The following is a 22,272-nucleotide window of genomic DNA, read 5'->3' as shown; positions in this document are numbered from 1 at the left end:
GCAGCAAAACGAAGCCGTCTCCAACGGCAGATGGCAACCCTTGCTGCTCTGCACCGAGCTCTGCCTCCCGAAATCAGGCTCCAGCTGGGCTGCTGCGATCCAGGAGCATTTCCAGCTGACCCCGACCCTCCTGGCCATGCTTTACAAGCTGTCTGCCATCACACCGCCCGCGGCGGCTCTGTGTTCCCCTTCCAGCTCCTGTGATCTCTGCTTTCAAAGCCATTCTTCTCGCTGGCGCAGAGCTGTTCCAGCGATGAGAAATGCAGCTGCTCCCTGTTTTCTCGCATGGTTGCTCTGCCCACAACTGGCCGGGTGGCTTTCAGAGCGCCCTGCCAATGAATGCGACGGATGCGACGCCGCCGTGGTCCCGCTCGGATGGGACAAAGCTAAAGCGAAGCGTGGCCACGGGGCTGTGGGTGGGCTGCCCGCCTCCCTGCTCGCTCTGTGCCCGATGGGATCCTTCACCTGGGAAGGAGAATCCCAACAGCCGGGAGCACAGCCGGGCAGCCCCGAACCCATGGCTGCCGAGCGTCTGCGGCTCCCTGCGTGGCTTTGCTTTGAGTCAGAAGCGGCTACTGAAGGCCATCTGGTCCAACTCCTCTGTTGGATCAACCGTGCTGGGGGTGCAATAAATCCCCCTCTCGTGCCACTGATGAAGCGGTTGAAGGGTCCCCCTCCCCCTGGGGACACCGCCGTCACCAAACCCCAACCATCGACCCGCTGAGCCATCCGCCATCGCTGCCTGTGTACCATCTCCAACCATCTCCCCCCATCCCCTTGGGGACACCGCTGTCACCAATCCCCATCCATTGACCCCCTGAGCCACCCACCACCATTCTCTGTGTACCATCTCCAACCATCTCCCCCCGTCCCCTTGGGGACACCGCTGTCACCAATCCCCATCCATTGACCCCCTGAGCCACCCACCACCATTCCCTGTGTACCATCTCCAACCATCTCCCCCCATCCCCTTGGGGCCACCGCTGTCACCAATCCCCATCCACTGACCCCCTGAGCCACCCACCACCATTCTCTGTGTACCATCTCCAACCATCTCCCCCTGTCCCCTTGGGGACACCGCTGTCACCAATCCCCATCCATTGACCCCCTGAGCCACCCACCACCATTCCCTGTGTAGCATCTCCAACCATCTCCCCCCATCCCCTTGGGGACACCACTGTCACCAATCCCCATCCACTGACCCCCTGAGCCACCCACCACCATTCTCTGTGTACCATCTCCAACCATCTCCCCCCACCCCCTTGGGGACACCGCTGTCACCAATCCCCATCCACTGACCCCCTGAGCCACCCACCACCATTCCCTGTGTACCATCTCCAACCATCTCCCCCCACCCCCTTGGGGACACAGCTGTCACCAATCCCCATCCATTGACCCCCTGATCCATCCACCACCATTCTCTGTGTACCATCTCCAACCATCTCCCCCATCCCCATGGGGACACCGCTGTCACCAATCCCCATCCATTGACCCACTGACCCACCCACCACCATTCTCTGTGTACCATCTCCAACCATCTCCCCCCATCCCCTTGGGGACACCACTGTCACCAATCCCCATCCACTGACCCCCTGAGCCACCCACCACCATTCTCTGTGTACCATCTCCAACCATCTCCCCCCACCCCCTTGGGGACACCGCTGTCACCAATCCCCATCCACTGACCCCCTGAGCCACCCACCACCATTCCCTGTGTACCATCTCCAACCATCTCCCCCCACCCCCTTGGGGACACAGCTGTCACCAATCCCCATCCATTGACCCCCTGATCCATCCACCACCATTCTCTGTGTACCATCTCCAACCATCTCCCCCATCCCCATGGGGACACCGCTGTCACCAATCCCCATCCATTGACCCACTGACCCACCCACCACCATTCTCTGTGTACCATCTCCAACCATCTCCCCCATCCCCCTGGGGACACAGCTGTCACCAATCCCCACCATTGACCCACGAGCCATTCAGCCATTCACCGCTGCTCTCTGTGTGCCATCTCCATCCATCGTCTCATCTCAGATGATGCACAGAGAGCAGACGACATCTGTGTTCACTTCAACTCCTCGAGCCGTTTTGCTTCTTAGCAAAACTGACAGCGAAATGCAGCCATTTCCCGTCGGCCGTTACTGGAGTGGAAATCTTGTATTTCCTGCAACTTCTGTTGTGGAATCGTAGAACCTTTTGTGTTGGAAGGGACCTTTAAAGGTTTCCTGGTCCAATTCTGTCCGTCTGTAGATCCTCACCCCACAAATTCCACCTTTCCTGGAGGCGTAAAAGCGGAGGTGCTGAGTGGGAGGGGAAAGCTTCAAGTGGGAGCATGGAAAAATCCGAGCGCTGAGCGGTGCAGGAAAGGAATCTGGTGTTGCTGTGTTTTCCTCTCTCCAAGAAAACCTGCTGCCCTTGTCATTGCAGGCTTCCTCCCCAACGTACAGCGGCTCCAACATCTATTCCCCGGATTCATCCACCAACTCTGGTCCCATCATCTCGGACGTGACGGAGTTGGCTCAGTCCAGCCCTTCAGCATCTCCCAGCGGCAGCCTGGACGAGAGGTGAGCGGGCAGCTCTGCGTTGCCGGGAGCCCTTTGCTGTGCTTGGGGGTCACTTGTGGGCTCCCTCACGTTCACATGGAGCTCCCCAGGCCCCGGTTTGTGCCCGCTGCTCTGTCTCCTATTCCTGGGCACGGCAGTGGGGCTGCGGGTTCCCTCCGACCCAACCGCGCCGTGGTTCTGTCATCTTCCAGGACCCTCCCAACCCATTCTGTGACTCTGTATCCCTGTGGTCTTTAAGGACCCTTTTCCTGCCCAACCCATTCCACAGGGCCAAGGTGTTACAGCAGCTCCTTTTTTAGTGCCAGCATCGCTGGAACAACAGAAATGGACCCAGCACCTCGAGGAAGCCACTCGTGCACCCCTGCCCCCACCTCTGGGATGGCCAAAGCCTCCCCAGCGCCCGCAGTGCTGCTGTTCCTCCCGTGAGCTCAGCCTTGTGGGCCCATCTTTTTTTATCACGTTGTGGCCTCTGTTTTTTCCCCCTCTTCTTTCACGTCTTATTTCCAGCATCGGCTCTTCCCCCGAGGCGCTGGATCACCCACCGATGCCATTTATTGCCTCCATACCCACTGCTAGCAACGCCAGCGCTGAAATACAGACCAGACGTTTGCTAAATGGCCCCTTTCGTGTTCCTTCTTGCTGGCCTTTCCAGTGGGGCTGATGGAGCCTCTTCCACCCCAAACCACTGAGCTCGGGTGGTTTCCATCCACGCAATGTGGGGCTGAACCAAAGGAGTCACCTTCCGTCCCCACAGCAGCGCAGGGCTGCATCCAAAGCTGCTTGGTTTCAACTGCGCTGATAGAAAAAAACCCAAGCGCCACCTCCTGCCTGCGACCCCCCTGCCCACAAGTGGGGCGCTGTGGGGCGCTGAGCGGCATCGGTTTGGTCAAGCGTTGATCAGATGGTCAACTACTGATCAGCTGTTGGTCAACTGGTTGTCAAGCATTGGTCAACTGCTGGTCAACCGTTAGTCAGCTGTTGGTCAGCCGTTGGTCAGCCATTATTCAACTGTCAGTCAACTGTTGATCAGCCGTGGGTTAACTACCAGTCAACCACGGATCAGCTGTCAGTCAGCTGTTGGTCAACCGTGAGTCAGCTGTCAGTCAACCCCTGGTCAACCGTTGGCCAAACACTAGGCAACTGTTGGTCAACCAGATGGTCAACCATTGGTCAACCATTAGTCAACTGTTGGTCAACCGTTAGTCAGCTGCAGTCAACTGCTGGTTAACCATTGGTCAACCTTTAGTAAACTGTTGGTCAACTGTTGGTCAACTGTGACTCAGCTGTCAGTCAACCCCTGGTCAACCATTGGTTAACTGTCATTTAGCCATTGGTCAGCTGTCAGTCAACCCCTGGTCAACCGTTGGCCAACCACTAAGCAACTGTTGGTCAACCAGATGGTCAACCATTGGTCAACTATTAGTCAACTGTTGGTCAATTGTTGGTCAACCATGAGTCAGCTGTCAGTCAACCAGTGATCAGCCATTGGTCAGCTGTCATTGGTCAACAATTGGTTGGTTGTCAATCAACCATTGGTCAATGATCATTCTGTCAACTACTGGTAGACTGTTGGTCAACGATTGGCAAACTGTCAACCACTGGTCAAGTGTTGGCTGCCTGCTGGTCAACCAGGACGCCCGGTAGCAGAGCTCCGGTGCGCCGGGGGAGCTGCTCCGAATGGGAGATGCAGAAAAAGCCACATCAGGGGAGCTGGTTCGGATCAGAGTCGGGGAAGAAACATTTGCAGATGCTTCCAGCCTCGTCCCTATGGCCTCCCCGAGGCTTTGCATGGATTTCTCCTGGTCGTGTGGAAGCCGCCCTTGCAAGATGCTCACCCTCCTCTGTCTTCCCCCCCCAGGAGCAGCCCTGTGGTCCGCATCAAAGAGGAGCCCCCCAGCCCCTCGCGCAGCCCCAAGGTAGAGGAGGCCAGCCCAGGGAACCCCCCCGCTGTCGAAACCCCTCTGTCTCCCTCCACCTTCATCGACTCCATCCTGCAGGAGAACGAGCCCAGCACCACGACCGCCGCGGCCGGCAACAGCACCGCGCAGCCTCAGCCCCAGGAAAAGTGCCTCAGCGTTGCCTGCCTCGACAAGTGAGTGCCCCCCATCTGAGGTGCTGCAGTCATTGGTGTAAAGGAGGACGGTTCTGTAGGGTAAAGGAATCAGAAAACGGGTGGGCGCCTCGATTCGATCTACAGGAGGGAGATGAGGTTCTTCTAACGAGTGCATGAGATTGAGAAACAACGGGTCATATGTTGTTTGTTACAACATATTTGTGTTTATGTTTATTATTGGGGCCTGTCCTCTGCAGTATCTGTATTGATGGCCTGGAGGAGGGCATCGAGTGCAGCCTCAGTGCATTCGCAGGCGACACCAAATGGGCTGGAAGCGTGGATCTGGGGTGGAGAGGCCCTACAGAGGGATCTGGACAGGCTGGAGAGCTGGGCTGGAGCCAATGGGATGAGGTTCAACAAGGCCAAATGCCGGGTCCTGCACTTGGGCTACAACAACCCCAGGCGACGCTGCAGGCTTGGGGCGGTGTGGCTGGAGGACGGCGTAGAGGAAATGGAGCTGGGGGTATGGATGGATGCTGGGCTGAACAGGAGCCAGCAGTGTGCCCAGGTGGCCAGGAAGGGCAATGGCAGCCTGGCCTGCATCAGAAATGGCCAGCAGGAGCAGGGAGGTGAGCATCCATCCCCTGTGCTCAGCACTGGTGAGGCCGCACCTCGAGTGCTGTGTCCAGTTTTGGGCCCCTCACTGCAGGAAAGATATTGAGGCCTTGGAACGTGTTCAAAGGAGGGCAATGAAATGGTGAGGGGTCTGGAGCACAGGGCTGATGAGGAGAGGCTGAAGGAGCTGGGAATGTTCAGCCTGGAGAAGAGGAGCTCAGGGCAGAGCTCACTGCTCTCTATGGCTGCTGAAGGCAGGCTGCAGGGAGCTGGGGGTCGGCCTCTGCTCTCGTGCCATCAGTGATGGGAGCAGAGGGAACGGCTTCAAGCTGCGGCAGGGGAGATTCAGGCTGGACATGAGGAAGAATGAGGTGTCAGAAAGGTGGGCAGCACTGCAATGGATGCCCAGGGAGGTGGGGGAGGCACCGAGCCTGGGGGTGTTGAAGGAAAGGCTGGATGCTGTACTGAGGGCCGTGGTTCAGTGGGAGCTGCTGGTGATGGGTGAGCGGTTGGACTGGGGGAGCTTGGAGGTCTTTTCCAACCTTGGTGATTCTATGATGCTATGATTCTATACCTAAATCCTAATCAGGGAGACGGGGAAGGGAAGGAGGGCGATAGAAAACATGGGAAAGAAGCAAGAATTGCATAAAGCGGGGATGGGTCAACACCAGGATCCGGCAGCGTCACATTGCGCGGCGTTTGAAGGTCCCAGCACAAAGCTGTGCTGCTCAGGTCCTGGCAGAGCACAAAGCTGTGCTGCTCAGGTCCTGGCAGGACACAAAGCTGTGCTGCTCAGGTCCTGGCAGGGCACAAAGTTCTGCTGCTCAGGTCCTGGCAGAGCACAAAGCTGTGCTGCTCAGGTCCTGGCAGAGCACAGAACTTTGCTGCTCAGGTCCTGGCAGGGCATAGAGCTGTGCTGCTCAGGTCCTGGCAGAGCACAAAGCTGTGCTGCTCAGGTCCTGGCAGGGCACAAAGCTCTGCTGTTCTGATCCTGGCAGAGCACAAAGCTGTGCTGCTCAGGTCCTGGCAGAGATAAAGCTGTGCTGCTCAGGTCCTGGCAGAGCACAGAACTTTGCTGCTCAGGTCCTGGCAGAGCACAGAACTTTGCTGCTCAGGTCCTGGCAGGGCACAAAGCTGTGCTGCTCAGGTCCTGGCAGAGCACAAAGCTGTGCTGCTCAGGTCCTGGCAGGGCACAAAGCTCTGCTGCTCAGGTCCTGGCAGAGCACAAAGCTTTGCTGCTCAGGTCCTGGCAGGGCACAAAGTTCTGCTGCTCAGGTCCTGGCAGGGCCCAAAGTTCTGCTGCTCAGGTCCTGACAGGGCACAAAGTTCTGCTGCTCAGGTCCTGGCAGGGCACAAAGCTGTGCTGCTCAGGTCCTGGCAGAGCACAAAGCTGTGCTGCTCAGCTCCTGGCAGGGCACAAAGCTGTGCTGCTCAGGTCCTGGCAGAGCACAAAGCTGTGCTGCTCAGGTCCTGGCAGAGCACAAAGCTGTGCTGCTCAGGTCCTGACAGGGTGCAAAGCTGTGCTGCTCAGGTCCTGGCAGGGCACAAAGCTGTGCTGCTCAGGTCCTGGCAGGGCACAAAGCTGTGCTGCTCAGGTCCTGGCAGGGCACAAAGCTGTGCTGCTCAGTTCCTGGTAGAGCACAAAGCTCTGCTGCTCAGGTCCTGACAGGGTGCAAAGCTGTGCTGCTCAGGTCCTGGCAGGGCACAAAGCTGTGCTGCTCAGGTCCTGGCAGGGCACAAAGTTCTGCTGCTCAGGTCCTGGCAGAGCACAAAGCTGTGCTGCTCAGGTCCTGGCAGAGCACAAAGTTCTGCTGCTCAGGTCCTGGCAGGGCACAAAGCTGTGCTGCTCAGGTCCTGGCAGAGCACAAAGCTGTGCTGCTCAGGTCCTGGCAGGGCACAAAGCTGTGCTGCTCAGGTCCTGGCAGGGCACAAAGCTGTGCTGCTCAGGTCCTGGCAGGGCACAAAGCTGTGCTGCTCAGTTCCTGGTAGAGCACAAAGCTCTGCTGCTCAGGTCCTGACAGGGTGCAAAGCTGTGCTGCTCAGGTCCTGGCAGGGCACAAAGCTGTGCTGCTCAGGTCCTGGCAGGGCACAAAGTTCTGCTGCTCAGGTCCTGGCAGAGCACAAAGCTGTGCTGCTCAGGTCCTGGCAGAGCACAAAGTTCTGCTGCTCAGGTCCTGGCAGGGCACAAAGCTGTGCTGCTCAGGTCCTGGCAGAGCACAAAGCTGTGCTGCTCAGGTCCTGGCAGGGCACAAAGCTGTGCTGCTCAGGTCCTGGCAGGGCACAAAGCTGTGCTGCTCAGGTCCTGGCAGGGCACAAAGCTGTGCTGCTCAGGTCCTGGCAGGGCACAAAGCTGTGCTGCTCAGGTCCTGGCAGGGCACAAAGCTGTGCTGCTCAGATCCTGGCAGGGCACAAAGTTCTGCTGCTCAGGTCCTGACAGAGCACAAAGTTCTGCTGCTCAGGTCCTGACAGGGTGCAAAGCTGTGCTGCTCAGGTCCTGGCAGGGCACAAAGCTGTGCTGCTCAGGTCCTGGCAGGGCACAAAGCTGTGCTGCTCAGGTCCTGGCAGGGCACAAAGCTGTGCTGCTCAGGTCCTGGCAGGGCACAAAGCTGTGCTGCTCAGGTCCTGGCAGGGCACAAAGTTCTGCTGCTCAGGTCCTGGCAGGGCACAAAGCTGTGCTGCTCAGGTCCTGGCAGGGCACAAAGCTTTGCTGCTCAGGTCCTGGCAGGGCACAAAGCTGTGCTGCTCAGGTCCTGGCAGGGCACAAAGCTGTGCTGCTCAGATCCTGGCAGGGCACAAAGTTCTGCTGCTCAGGTCCTGACAGAGCACAAAGTTCTGCTGCTCAGGTCCTGACAGGGTGCAAAGCTGTGCTGCTCAGGTCCTGGCAGGGCACAAAGCTGTGCTGCTCAGGTCCTGGCAGGGCACAAAGCTGTGCTGCTCAGGTCCTGGCAGGGCACAAAGCTGTGCTGCTCAGGTCCTGGCAGAGCACAAAGCTGTGCTGCTCAGGTCCTGGCAGGGCACAAAGCTCTGCTGCTCAGGTCCTGGCAGGGCGCACATCTCTACTGCTCCCTTCCTGGCCGTGGCAATGGCAGCCCCGAGGTGCCGCTGCCCTAACGAGGTTTCTCCTTAATGAGAAGCACTGCGGGTTGGGATGAGGCCGCGTCCCGAGGGCTGCTGGCTGAGCTGGGGCTGGCGGTGCGAGGCGGCGCCGTCGTCGCGCTGTCGTGTTGCTGGATGTCAGGAAAGAGGAGGGGAAGGGGGAACAAAAGCTGCTCTGTGTGGGCACAGCGCTGCCAGGGAGGAGGCAGAGCGCGAGGGAGGGATGCATCCAGGGTGTTTTGGGGGGGGGGGGGGATGGGAACCAAAGGAGTGGGTGAGGGGCGCTGTGGGTGCTGGGTCGGGCTGGGCCTGCAGTGCTTCTGGTCTTTTTGTTGTGGGTCACTGCAGGTGGAATCATAGAGGTGGTCGGGTTGGAAGGGCCAGAGCGTGGAGGCATGGGGTGGGTGGGAAGGGACCTAAGAGGACGTAGAGGCATGGGGTGGTTGGGGTAAAAGGGTTCTTAAAGTTCGTAGATGCATGGGATGGGCTGCAAGGGCCCTTAGAGGTCGTAGAGGCATGGGGTTGTCGGGTTAGAAGGGTTTTTAAAGATCGTAGATGCATGGGATGGGTTGGAAGGGTCCTTAAAGATCATAGAGGCATGGGGTGGTTGGGGTAGAAGGGTTCTTAAAGATGGTAGATGCATGGGATGAGTTGGAAGGGCCCTTAAAGATCATAGAGGCATGGGATGAGTTGGAAGGGTCCTTAGAGGTGGTAGAGCCATGGACTGGTTGGGTTAGAAGGGTTCTTAACTATCGTAGATGCATGGGATGGGTTGGAAGGGTCCTTAGAGGTGGTACAGATGTGGAATGGTTGGTGTAGAAGGGTTCTTAAAGATCATAGATGCATGGGATGGGTTGGAAGGGTCCTTAAAGATCATAGAGCAATGGAATGGTTGGGGTAAAAGGGTTCTTATAGATCGTAGATGCATGGGATGGGTTGGAAGGGCCCTTAGAGGTCCTAGATGCATGGGGTGGTTAGGATAAAAGGGTTCTTAACGATTGTAGATGCATGGGGTGGGTTGGAAGGGTCCTTAGAGGACGTAGAACTGTGGGGTGGTTGGGGTAAAAGGGTTCTTAAAGATGGTAGATGCATGGGATGGGTTGGAAGGGTCCTTAAAGATCATAGAGCCATGGAATGGTTGAGGTAAAAGGGTTCTTAAAGATGGTAGATGCATGGGATGAGTTGGAAGGGTCCTTGGAGGTGGTAGAGGCATGGAATGGTTGGGATAAAAGGGTTCTTATAGAGCGTGGAGGCATGGGGTGGGTTGGAAGGGTCCTTAAAGATCATAGAGCCATGGAATGGTTGAGGTAAAAGGGTTCTTAAAGATGGTAGATGCATGGGATGGGATGGAAGGGTCCTTGGAGGTGGTAGAGGCATGGAATGGTTGGGTTAGAAGGGTTCTTATAGAGCATGGAGGCATGGGGTGGGTTGGAAGGGTCCTAAGAGGACGTAGAGCCATGGGGTGGTTGGGGTAGAAGGATTCTTAAAGATGGTAGATGGATGGGATGGGTTGGAAGAGTCCTTAAAGATCATAGAGCCACGGAATGGTCGGGTTAGAAGGGTTCTTAAAGATCGTAGATGCGTGGGATGGGTTGGAAGGGTCCTTAGAGGTGGTAGAGGCATGGGGTGGTTGGGGTAGAAGGGTTCTTAAAGTTCATAGATGCATGGGATGGGCTGCAAGGGTCCTTAGAGGTCGTAGAGACGTGGAATGGTCGGGTTAGAAGGGTTCTTAAAGATCATAGATGCATGGGATGGGTTGGAAGGGTCCTAAGAGGTCGTAGAGGCATGGGGTGGTTGGGGTAAAAGGGTTCTTAAAGATGGTAGATGCATAGGATGGGTTGGAAGGGTCCTTAAAGATCATAGAGGCATGGGATGAGTTGGAAGGGTCCTTAGAGGTGGTAGAGCCATGGACTGGTTGGGTTAGAAGGGTTCTTAACTATCGTAGATGCATGGGATGGGTTGGAAGGGTCCTTAGAGGTGGTACAGATGTGGAATGGTTGGGGTAAAAGGGTTCTTATAGATCATAGATGCATGGGGTGAGTTGGAAGGGTCCTTAAAGATCATAGAGCCATGGAATGGTCGGGTTAGAAGGGTTCTTAAAGATCATAGATGCGTGGGGATGGCTGCAAGGGTCCTTAGAGGTCGTAGAGCCATGGAGTGGTTGGGTTAGAAGGGTTCTTAATGATGGTAGATGCATGGGATGGGTTGGAAGGGTCCTTAGAGGTGGTAGAGGCATGGGGTGGTTGGGTTAGAAGGGTTCTTAAAGATCATAGATGCATGGGATGGGTTGGAAGGGTCCTTAAAGATCATAGAGCCATGGGGTGGTTGAGGTAAAAGGGTTCTTAAAGATGGTAGATGCATGGGATGAGTTGGAAGGGTTCTTAGGGGCTGTAGAGGCATGGAATGGTCAGGTTAGAAGGGTTCTTAAAGATGGTAGATGCATGGGATGGGATGGAAGGGTCCTTGGAGGTGGTAGAGGCATGGAATGGTTGGGATAAAAGGGTTCTTATAGAGCGTGGAGGCTTGGGGTGGGTTGGAAAGGTCCTAAGAGGCCGTAGAGCCGTGGGGTGGTTGGGGTAGAAGGGTTCTTAAAGATCGTAGATGCATGGGATGGGTTGGAAGAGTCCTTAGAGGACGTAGTGGCATGGAATGGTTGGGGTAAAAGGGTTCTTAAAGATCATAAATGCATGGGGTGGGTTGGAAGGGTCCTTAAAGATCATAGAGCCATGGGGTGGTTGGGGTAAAAGGGTTCTTAAAGATCGTAGATGCATGGGATGGGTTGGAAGGGTCCTTAGAGGTCGTAGAGGCATGGGGTGGTTGGGGTAAAAGGGTTCTTAAAGATCATAGATGCATGGGATGGGTTGGAAGGGCCCTTAGAGGTCATAGAGCCGTGGAATGGTCGGGTTAGAAGGGTTCTTAAAGATTGTAGATGCATGGGGTGGGCTGCAAGGGTCCTTAAAGATCATAGAGCCATGGAATGGTTGGGTTAGAAGGGTTCTTAAAGATGGTAGATGCATGGGGTGGGTTGGAAGGGTCCTTAGAGGACGTAGAACTGTGGGGTGGTTGGGGTAAAAGGGTTCTTAAAGATGGTAGATGCATGGGATGGGTTGGAAGGGTCCTTAAAGATCATAGAGCCATGGACTGGTTGAGGTAAAAGGGTTCTTAAAGATGGTAGATGCATGGGATGGGATGGAAGGGTCCTTAGAGGTCGTAGAGGCATGGAGTGGTTGGGTTAGAAGGGTTCTTAACGATTGTAGATGCATGGGATGGGTTGGAAGGGTCCTTAGAGGTGGTACAGATGTGGAATGGTTGGGGTAAAAGGGTTCTTAAAAATCGTAGATGCATGGAATGGGTTGGAAGGGTCCTTAAAGATCATAGAGCCGTGGTTTGGTTGAGGTAAAAGGGTTCTTAAAGATGGTAGATGCATGGGATGGGATGGAAGGGTCCTTGGAGGTGATTGAGGCATGGAATGGTTGGGTTAGAAGGGTTCTTATAGAGCATGGAGGCATGGGGTGGGTTGGAAGGGTCCTAAGAGGACGTAGAGCCATGGGGTGGTTGGGGTAGAAGGATTCTTAAAGATGGTAGATGCATGGGATGGGTTGGAAGGGTCCTTAGAGGACGTAGAGGCATGGAATGGTTGGGGTAAAAGGGTTCTTAAAGGTGGTAGATGCATGGGGTGGGCTGCAAGGGTCCTTAGAGGTCGTAGAGGCATGGGGTGGTTGGGTTAAAAGGGTTCTTAAAGATCGTAGATGCATGGGATGGGTTGGAAGGGTCCTTGGAGGTTGTAGAGGCATGGAGTGGTTGGGTTAGAAGGGTTCTTAACTATCGTAGATGCATGGGATGGGTTGGAAGGGTCCTAAGAGGTCATAGAGGCATGGGGTGGTTGGGGTAAAAGGGTTCTTAAAGATGGTAGATGCATGGGATGGGTTGGAAGGGTCCTTAGAGGACGTAGAGGCATGGAATGGTTGGGATAAAAGGGTTCTTATAGAGCGTGGAGGCATGGGGTGGGTTGGAAGGGTCCTAAGAGGACGTAGAGCCATGGGTGGTTGGGGTAGAAGGGTTCTTAAAGATGGTAGATGCATGGGATGGGTTGGAAGGGTCCTTAGAGGTCGTAGAGGCATGGGGTGGTTGGGGTAAAAGGGTTCTTAAAGATCATAGATGCATGGGATGGGTAGGAAGGGTCCTTAGAGGCCGTAGAGGCATGGGGTGGTTGGGTTAGAAGGGTTCTTATAGAGCGTGGAGGCATGGGGTGGGTTGGAAGGGTCCTAAGAGGACGTAGAGCCGTGGGTTGGTTGGGGTAAAAGGGTTCTTAAAGATGGTAGATGCATGGGATGGGTTGGAAGGGTCCTAAGAGGTCATAGAGGCATGGAATGGTTGAGGTAAAAGGGTTCTTAAAGATGGTAGATGCATGGGATGGGATGGAAGGCTCCTTAGAGGTCGTAGAGGCATGGGGTGGTTGGGTTAGAAGGGTTCTTATAGAGCGTGGAGGCATGGGGTGGGTTGGAAGGGTCCTAAGAGGACGTAGAGCCGTGGGGTGGTTGGGGTAAAAGGGTTCTTAAAGATGGTAGATGCATGGGATGGGTTGGAAGGGTCCTAAGAGGTCATAGAGGCATGGAATGGTTGAGGTAAAAGGGTTCTTAAAGATGGTAGATGCATGGGATGGGATGGAAGGCTCCTTAGAGGTCGTAGAGGCATGGAGTGGTTGGGTTAGAAGGGTTCTTAACGATTGTAGATGCATGGGATGGGTTGGAAGGGTCCTTAGAGGTGGTACAGATGTGGAATGGTTGGGGTAAAAGGGTTCTTAAAAATCGTAGATGCATGGAATGGGTTGGAAGGGTCCTTAAAGATCATAGAGCCGTGGTTTGGTTGAGGTAAAAGGGTTCTTAAAGATGGTAGATGCATGGGATGGGTTGGAAGGGTCCTTAAAGATCATAGAGCCATGGAATGGTTGAGGTAAAAGGGTTCTTAAAGATGGTAGATGCATGGGATGGGATGGAAGGGTCCTTAGAGGTCGTAGAGGCATGGAATGGTCAGGTTAGAAGGGTTCTTAAAGATTGTAGATGCATGGGATGGGATGGAAGGGTCCTTAGAGGTCGTAGAGGCATGGAATGGTTGGGTTAGAAGGGTTCTTATAGAGCATGGAGGCATGGGGTGGGTTGGAAGGGTCCTAAGAGGACGTAGAGCCGTGGGGTGGTTGGGGTAGAAGGGTTCTTAAAGATCATAGATGCATGGGATGGGTTGGAAGGGTCCTTAAAGATCATAGAGCCATGGAATGGTTGAGGTAAAAGGGTTCTTAAAGATCGTAGATGCATGGGATGAGTTGGAAGGGTTCTTAGGGGCCGTAGAGGCATGGAATGGTTGGGTTAGAAGGGTTCTTAAAGATGGTAGATGCATGGGATGGGATGGAAGGGTCCTTGGAGGTGGTAGAGGCATGGAATGGTTGGGATAAAAGGGTTCTTATAGAGCGTGGAGGCATGGGGTGGGTTGGAAGGGTCCTAAGAGGACGTAGAGCCGTGGGGTGGTTGGGGTAGAAGGGTTCTTAAAGATGGTAGATGCATGGGATGGGTTGGAAGAGTCCTTAGAGGCCGTAGAGGCATGGAATGGTTGGGGTAAAAGGGTTCTTAAAGATCATAAATGCATGGGATGAGTTGGAAGGGTCCTTAAAGATCATAGAGGCATGGACTGGTTGAGGTAAAAGGGTTCTTAACGATGGTAAATGCATGGGATGGGTTGGAAGGGTCCTTAGAGGTTGTAGAGCCATAGGATGTGTGGGTTGGAAGGGTCCTTCAAGGTCATGGAGCCATTGAATGGGATGGGTTGGAAAGGTTGTTACAGATCATAGAGCCATGGGATGATTGGGTCGGAAGGGTCCTTACAGATCACACAACCACAGCATGGTTGGGTTGGAAGGGTCCTTACAGATCACACAACCACAACACAGTTGGGTCTGAAGGGTCCTTACAGATCACACAACCACAAAATGGTTGGGTTGGAAGGGTCCTTACAGATCAGATTCCTGTGGCACCCTATGGGTCCTTATGGCACCCTATATATTCCTATGAGTCCCTATGGCACCCTATGGATTCCTGTGGCACCCTATGGGTCCTTATGGCACCCTATGATTCCTATGGGTCCCTATGGCTCCCTATGGCACCCTATAGATTCCTATGGCTCCCTGTGGCTCCCTATGGATCCCTATGACACCCTATGGATTCCTGTGGCACCCTATGCGATCCCTATGGCTCCCTATGGATTCCTGTGACACCCTATGCGTTCCCTATGACACCCTATGGATTCCTATTGGTCCCTATGGCACCCTATGGCACCCTATAGATTCCTATGGCTCCCTATGGATTCCTATGACACCCTATTGGTTCATTATGGCACCCTATAGATTCCTATGGCTCCCTATGGCTCCCTATGGCACCCTATGGATTCCTATTGGTCCCTATGGCACCCTATGGCACCCTATAGATTCCTATGGCTCCCTATGGATTCCTGTGACACCCTATGCGTTCCCTATGACACCCTATGGATTCCTATTGGTCCCTATGGCTCCCTATGGCACCCTATGCCATCCCTATGGCTCCCTATGGATTCCTATGACACTCTATGGATTCCTGTGACACCCTAAGCGTTCCCTATGGCACCCTATGGATTCCTATGGCACCCTATGGGTCCTTATGGCACCCTATGCGATCCCTATGGCACCCTATGATTCCTATGGGTCCCTATGATTCCTATGGGTCCCTATGGCACCCTATAGATTCCTATGGGTCCCTATGGATTCCTGTGACACCCTATGCAATCCCTATGACGCTCTATGGATTCCTATGGGTCCCCATGGCTCCCTATGGCACCCTATGCCATCCCTATGGCTCCCTATGGATTTCTGTGACACCCTATGGATTCCTGTGACACCCTATGTGTTCCCTATGGCATCCTATGGGTCCCTATGGCACCCTATGGGTCCTTATGGCACCCTATGATTCGTATGGGTCCCTATGGCTCCCTATGGCACCCTATAGATTCCTATGGGTCCTTATGGCTCCCTATGGATTCCTATGGCACCCTATGGATTCCTGTGGCACCCTATGGGTCCTTATGGCACCCTATGCGATCCCTATGCGATCCCTGTGGCACCCTATGGGTCCCTATGGCACCCTATAGATTCCTATGGCTCCCTATGGATTCCTGTGACACCCTATGCCATCCCTATGGCTCCCTATGGATTCCTATGACACCCTATGGATTCCTGTGGCACCCTATGCGTTCCCTATGGCACCCTATGGATTCCTGTGCCACCCTATGGGTCCTTATGGCACCCTATGCGATCCCTATGGCACCCTATGCGATCCCTATGGCACCCTATGATTCCTATGGGTCCCTATGATTCCTATGGGTCCCTATGGCACCCTATAGATTCCTGTGGGTCCCTATGGATTCCTGTGACACCCTATGCGTTCCCTGTGGCACCCTATGGATTCCCGTGGCACCCTTTGGGTCCTTATGGCTCCCTATGGCACCCTATGCCATCCCTATGGCTCCCGATGGATTCCTATGACACTCTATGGATTCCTGTGACACCCTATGCGATCCCTATGACACCCTATGGATTCCTGTGGCACCCTATGGGTCCTTATGGCACCCACTGGTTCTCCAGGCCGCCTGGTCTGTTGGCAAGCGCCCCTTGCACCCATCTGAGTGTTGTAAGTCCGCGATCCTTTTTCCATCCATGCCGCGCTGTGACCACACGGCTCACGGTCTCCCTTCTGCCCCGCACTCAGGAACGAGCTCAACGACCACCTGGACACCATCGACTCCAACCTGGACAACCTGCAGACCATGCTGAGCACGCACGGCTTCAGCGTGGACACCAGCGCGCTGCTGGACGTGAGTGCTGCAACACCCCCCTCCCCTTCCCCAGCACCCCAAAACATCCCCGTTCCCCCCCTTGTCTCTGCTCCCCATCCCCAATGTCCCCCCCCAATCCCCAGCACCCCAAAATGTCCCCATCCCCCCCCTTGTCTCTGCTCTCCATCCCCCCCCTTCCCCATCACCCCAAAACACCCCCATCCCCCCCCTTGTCTCTGCTCTCCATCCCCAACCCCCCCCAAAACGTCCCCATCCCCCCCCTTGTCTCAGCTCCCCATCCCAAATGTCCCCCCCTTCCCCAGCACCCCAAAACCTCCCCATCCCCCCCCTTATATCTGCTCTCCATCCCCAAACCCCCCCACTTCCCCCCCCCTTATCTCTGCGCTCCATCCCCAAACCCCCCCACTTTCCCCCCCTTGTCTCTGCTCTCCATCCAGAATGCAGCCCCCCCCCTTCCCCAGCACCCCAAAACACCCCCCGTCCCCCCCTTGTCTCTGCTCTCCATCCCCCCCTTTCCCCAGCACCCCAAAACATCCCCAACCCCCCCCCTTGTCTCAGCTCTCCATCCCCCCCCTTCCCCAGCACCCCAAAACGTCCCCATCCCCCCCCATTATCTCTGCTCTCCATCCCCAACGTCCTCCCCCTTCCCCAGCACCCCAAAACATCCCCGTCCCCCCCTTTTCTCTGCTCTCCATCCCCAACGCAGCCCCCCCTTCCCCAACACCCCAAAACGTCCCCATCCCCCCCCTTATCTCTGCTCTCCATCCCCAACCCCCCCCCTTCCCCAGCACCCCAAAACGTCCCTGTCCCCCCCTTGTCTCTGCTCTCCATCCTCAAACCCCCCTTCCCCATCACCCCAAAACACCCCCGTCCCCCCCCTTGTCTCTGCTCTCCATCCCCAATGCCCCCCCCTTCCCCAGCACCCCAAAACGTCCCCATCCCCCCCCTTGTCTCTGCTCTCCATTCCCAATGTCCCCCCCCATCCCCAGCACCCCAAAATGTCCCCGTCCCCCCCCTTGTCTCTGCTCTCCATCCCCCCCCTTCCCCAGCACCCCAAAACACCCCCGTCCCCCCCCTTGTCTCTGCTCTCCATCCCCAACCCCCCCCCTTCCCCAGCACCCCAAAACATCCCCGTTCCCCCCCTTGTCTCTGCTCCCCATCCCCAATGTCCCCCCCCAATCCCCAGCACCCCAAAATGTCCCCATCCCCCCCTTGTCTCTGCTCCCCATCCCCAATGTCCCCCCCTTCCCCAGCACCCCAAAACACCCCCATCCCCCCCTTGTCTCTGCTCTCCATTCCCAACGTCCCCAGCCTTCCCCAGCACCCCAAAACACCCCCGTCCCCCCCCTTGTCTCTGCTCCCTGTCCCCAAACCCCCCCTCCCCCAGCACCCCGAAAAGTCCCCATCCCCCCCTTTGTCTCTGCTCTCCATCCCCACCCCCCCCCTTCCCCAGCACCCCAAAACGTCCCCATCCCCCCCCTTATCTCTGCTCTCCATCCCCAAACCCCCCCATCCCCAGCACCCCAAAACGTCCCCATCCCCCCCCTTTGTCTCTGCTCTCCATCCCCAATGCAGCCCCCCCTTCCCCAGCACCCCAAAACATCCCCGTCCCCCCCCTTATATCTGCTCTCCATCCCCAAACCCCCCCACTTCCCCCCCCTTATATCTGCTCTCCATCCCCAAACCCCCACACTTTCCCCCCCGTTGTCTCTGCTCTCCATCCCCAACCCCCCCACTTCCCCATCACCCCAAAACGTCCCCATCCCCCCCCTTGTCTCTGCTCTCCATTCCCAACGTCCCCCCCCATCCCCAGCACCCCAAAACGTCCCCATCCCCCCCTTTGTCTCTGCTCTCCATCCCCAACGTCCCCCCCCTTCCCCAGCACCCCAAAACACCCCCCACCCCCCCCCTTATCTGTGCTCTCCATCCCCCCCCTTCCCCAGCACCCCAAAACCTCCCCGTCCCCCCCTTATCTCTGCTCTCCATCCCCCCCCTTCCCCAGTACCCCAAAACGTCCCCATCCCCCCCCTTGTCTCTGCTCTCCATCCCCCCCCCTTCCCCAGCACCCCAAAACGTCCCCCGTCCCCCCGTTATCTCTGCTCTCCATCCCCAAACCCCCCCACTTCCCCCCCCTTGTCTCTGCTCTCCATCCCCCACCCCCCCCTTCCCCAGCACCCCAAAACGTCCCCATCCCCCCCCCCTTGTCTCTGCTCTCCATCCCCAATGCAGCCCCCCCCCCCCCCTTTTCTTTGCTCCCCGTCCCCAACGCCGCTCCTTTTGCAGCTCTTCAGCCCTTCCATGACGGTGACAGACATGAACCTCCCCGACCTGGACAGCAGCCTCGCCAGCGTGAGTAACGGCACCAGCAGGCAGGAAATGGCTTTAAAAGAGGGGGGTTGCAAAACAGGCAGGCCCGAATTTGGTGTGCTGGGGGGCTGCAGTGCTGCAGGGGGTGGCTTGCAGCGTTACAGGATGAGATTGGAGCCATGCAAGATCAGATGGGAGCAGTGCAGGGTCAGATTGCAGCAGTGCAGGGTCAGATTGCAGCAGTGCAGGGTCAGATTGCAGCAGTGCAGGGTCAGATTGCAGCCATGCAGGGTCAGATTGCAGCAGTGCAGGGTCAGATTGCAGCAGTGCAGGGTCAGATTGCAGTCATGCAGGGTCAGATTGCAGCAGTGCAGGGTCAGATGGGAGCAGTGCAGGGTCAGATTGCAGCCATGCAGGGTCAGATGGGAGCAGTGCAGGGTCAGATTGCAGCAGTGCAGGGTCAGATTGCAGCAGTGCAGGGTCAGATTGCAGCAGTGCAGGGTCAGATGGGAGCAGTGCAGGGTCAGATTGCAGCAGTGCAGGGTCAGATTGCAGCAGTGCAGGGTCAGATTGCAGCCATGCAGGGTCAGATTGGAGCAGTGCAGGGTCAGATTGCAGCAGTGCAGGGTCAGATTGCAGCAGTGCAGGGTCAGATTGCAGCCATGCAGGGTCAGATTGGAGCAGTGCAGGGTCAGATTGCAGCAGTGCAGGGTCAGATTGCAGCAATGCAGGGTCAGATTGCAGCAGTGCAGGGTCAGATGGGAGCAATGCAGGGTCAGATTGCAGCCATGCAGGGTCAGATTGCAGCCATGCAGGGTCAGATTGCAGCCATGCAGGGTCAGATTGCAGCAGTGCAGGGTCAGATGGGAGCAGTGCAGGGTCAGATTGCAGCCATGCAGGGTCAGATGGCAGCAGTGCAGGGTCAGATTGCAGCCATGCAGGGTCAGATGGGAGCAGTGCAGGGTCAGATTGCAGCCATGCAGGGTCAGATTGGAGCAGTGCAGGGTCAGATTGCAGCCATGCAGGGTCAGATTGCAGCCATGCAGGGTCAGATTGCAGCCATGCAGGGTCAGATTGCAGCCATGCAGGGTCAGATGGGAGCAGTGCAGGGTCAGATTGCAGCCATGCAGGGTCAGATTGCAGCAGTGCAGGGTCAGATGGGAGCAGTGCAGGGTCAGATTGGAGCAGTGCAGGGTCAGATTGCAGCAGTGCAGGGTCAGATTGCAGCCATGCAGGGTCAGATTGCAGCAGTGCAGGGTCAGATTGCAGCCATGCAGGGTCAGATTGCAGCAGTGCAGGGTCAGATTGCAGCAGTGCAGGGTCAGATTGCAGCAATGAAGGTCAGATTGGAGCAGTGCAGGGTCAGATTGCAGCAGTGCAGGGTCAGCTTGCAGCCATGCAGAGTCAGATTGCAGCCATGCAGGGTCAGATTGCAGCAGTGCAGGGTCAGATGGGAGCAGTGCAGGGTCAGATGGGAGCAGTTCAGGGTCAGATTGCAGCCATGCAGGGTCAGATTGCAGCAGTGCAGGGTCAGATGGGAGCAGTGCAGGGTCAGATTGCAGCCCTGCAGGGTCAGATTGCAGCCATGCAGGGTCAGATGGGAGCAGTGCAGGGTCAAATTGCAGCAGTGCAGGGTCAGTTTGCAGCAGTGCAGGGTCAGATTGCAGCAGTGCAGGGTCAGATTGCAGCCATGCAGGGTCAGATTGGAGCAGTGCAGGGTCAGATTGCAGCAGTGCAGGGTCAGATTGCAGCCATGCATGGTCAGATGGGAGCAGTGCAGGGTCAGATTGCAGCAGTGCACTGTCAGATTGCAGCCGTGCAGGATCAGATTGCAGCCATGCAGGGTCAGATTGCAGCAGTGCAGGGTCAGATTGCAGCCGTGCAGGGTCAGATTGCAGCAGTGCAGGGTCAGATGGGAGCAGTGCAGGGTCAGATTGCAGCCGTGCAGGGTCAGATTGCAGCAGTGCAGGGTCAGATGGGAGCAGTGCAGGGTCAGATTGCAGCCGTGCAGGGTCAGATTGCAGCAGTGCAGGGTCAGATTGCAGCAGTGCAGGGTCAGATTGCAGCTGTGCAGGGTCAGATTGCCGCAGTGCAGGGTCAGATGGGAGCAGTGCAGGGTCAGATTGCAGCAGTGCAGGGTCAGAATGCAGCAGTGCAGGGTCAGATTGCAGCCATGCAGGGTCAGATTGCAGCAGTGCAGGGTCAGAATGCAGCAGTGCAGGATCAGATTGCAGCCATGCAGGGTCAGATTGCAGCCATGCAGGGTCAGATTGCAGCCATGCAGGGTCAGATTGGAGCAGTGCAGGGTCAGATTGCAGCCATGCAGGGTCAGATGGCAGCAGTGCAGGCTCAGATTGCAGCCATGCAGGGTCAGATTGGAGCAGTGCAGGGTCAGATTGCAGCCATGCAGGGTCAGATGGCAGCAGTGCAGGGTCAGATTGCAGCAGTGCAGGGTCAGATTGCAGCAGTGCAGGGTCAGATTGCAGCAGTGCAGGGTCAGATTGCAGCAGTGCAGGGTCAGATTGCAGCAGTGCAGGGTCAGATTGCAGCCATGCAGGGTCAGATGGGAGCAGTGCAGGGTCAGATTGCAGCCGTGCAGGGTCAGATTGGAGCAGTGCAGGGTCAGATTGCAGCAGTGCAGGGTCAGATTGCAGCAGTGCAGGATCAGAATGCAGCAGTGCAGGGTCAGATTGCAGCAGTGCCGGGTCAGATTGCAGCAGTGCAGGGTCAGATTGCAGCCATGCAGGGTCAGATGGGAGCAGTGCAGGGTCAGATTGCAGCCGTGCAGGGTCAGATTGCAGCAGTGCAGGGTCAGATTGCAGCAGTGCAGGATCAGATTGCAGCAGTGCAGGGTCAGATTGCAGCAGTGCAGGGTCAGATTGCAGCAGTGCAGGGTCAGATTGCAGCAGTGCAGGGTCAGATGGGAGCAGTGCAGGGTCAGATTGCAGCCATGCAGGGTCAGATTGCAGCCGTGCAGGGTCAGATGGCAGCAGTGCAGGGTCAGATTGCAGCCATGCAGGGTCAGATTGCAGCAGTGCAGGGTCAGATTGCAGCAGTGCAGGGTCAGATTGCAGCAGTGCAGGGTCAGATTGCAGCAGTGCAGGGTCAGATTGCAGCAGTGCAGGGTCAGATTGGAGCAGTGCAGGATCAGATTGCAGCAGTGCAGGGTCAGATTGGAGCAGTGCAGGGTCAGATGGGAGCAGTGCAGGGTCAGATTGCAGCAGTGCAGGGTCAGATGGGAGCAGTGCAGGGTCAGATTGCAGCAGTGCAGGCTCAGATTGGAGCAGTGCAGGCTCAGATTGCAGCAGTGCAGGGTCAGATTGGAGCAGTGCAGGGTCAGATTGCAGCAATGCAGGGTCAGATTGCAGCCATGCAGGGTCAGATTGCAGCCATGCAGGGTCAGATTGCAGCAGTGCAGGGTCAGATTGCAGCCATGCAGGGTCAGATGGGAGCAGTGCAGGGTCAGATTGCAGCCATGCAGGGTCAGATTGCAGCAGTGCAGGGTCAGATTGCAGCCATGCAGGGTCAGATTGCAGCCATGCAGGGTCAGATTGCAGCCATGCAGGGTCAGATTGCAGCCATGCAGGGTCAGATGGGAGCAGTGCAGGGTCAGATTGCAGCAGTGCAGGGTCAGATTGGAGCAGTGCAGGGTCAGATTGCAGCCATGCAGGGTCAGATTGCAGCCATGCAGGGTCAGATTGCAGCCATGCAGGGTCAGATGGGAGCAGTGCAGGGTCAGATTGCAGCAGTGCAGGG

At 56.4% G+C, this 22,272-nt stretch overlaps 1 protein-coding gene and 1 long non-coding RNA gene across 2 annotated transcripts in view; both read left to right on the top strand.

Annotated features, from left to right (window-relative positions):
- Positions 1 to 335: 335 nt before the first annotated feature.
- The window catches only part of LOC125690802 (heat shock factor protein 1-like), a 30,115-nt gene continuing 8,178 nt past the window's right edge, over positions 336 to 22,272 (top strand). Inside the window, exons 1-6 of the mRNA XM_048939521.1 lie at positions 336 to 602; positions 2,332 to 2,570; positions 4,429 to 4,486; positions 4,568 to 4,662; positions 16,122 to 16,227; positions 18,493 to 18,558. Of these exons, the coding sequence (XP_048795478.1) occupies positions 336 to 602; positions 2,332 to 2,570; positions 4,429 to 4,486; positions 4,568 to 4,662; positions 16,122 to 16,227; positions 18,493 to 18,558 (831 nt within the window). The remainder of the gene's footprint in view (positions 603 to 2,331; positions 2,571 to 4,428; positions 4,487 to 4,567; positions 4,663 to 16,121; positions 16,228 to 18,492; positions 18,559 to 22,272) is intronic.
- On the top strand, positions 9,580 to 16,115 carry LOC125691191 (uncharacterized). Its single transcript, XR_007376034.1, has 3 exons — positions 9,580 to 10,050; positions 10,746 to 11,484; positions 12,960 to 16,115. It is a non-coding gene; the product is annotated as an uncharacterized LOC125691191 (long non-coding RNA).

The sequence above is a fragment of the Lagopus muta genome, chromosome 3 (genome assembly GCF_023343835.1).
Source record: "Lagopus muta isolate bLagMut1 chromosome 3, bLagMut1 primary, whole genome shotgun sequence".
In the NCBI taxonomy this organism is placed as follows: Eukaryota; Metazoa; Chordata; class Aves; order Galliformes; family Phasianidae; genus Lagopus; species Lagopus muta.
Note: the sequence above shows the minus strand (reverse complement) of the source record. Positions and strands in the feature narration are given on the sequence as shown.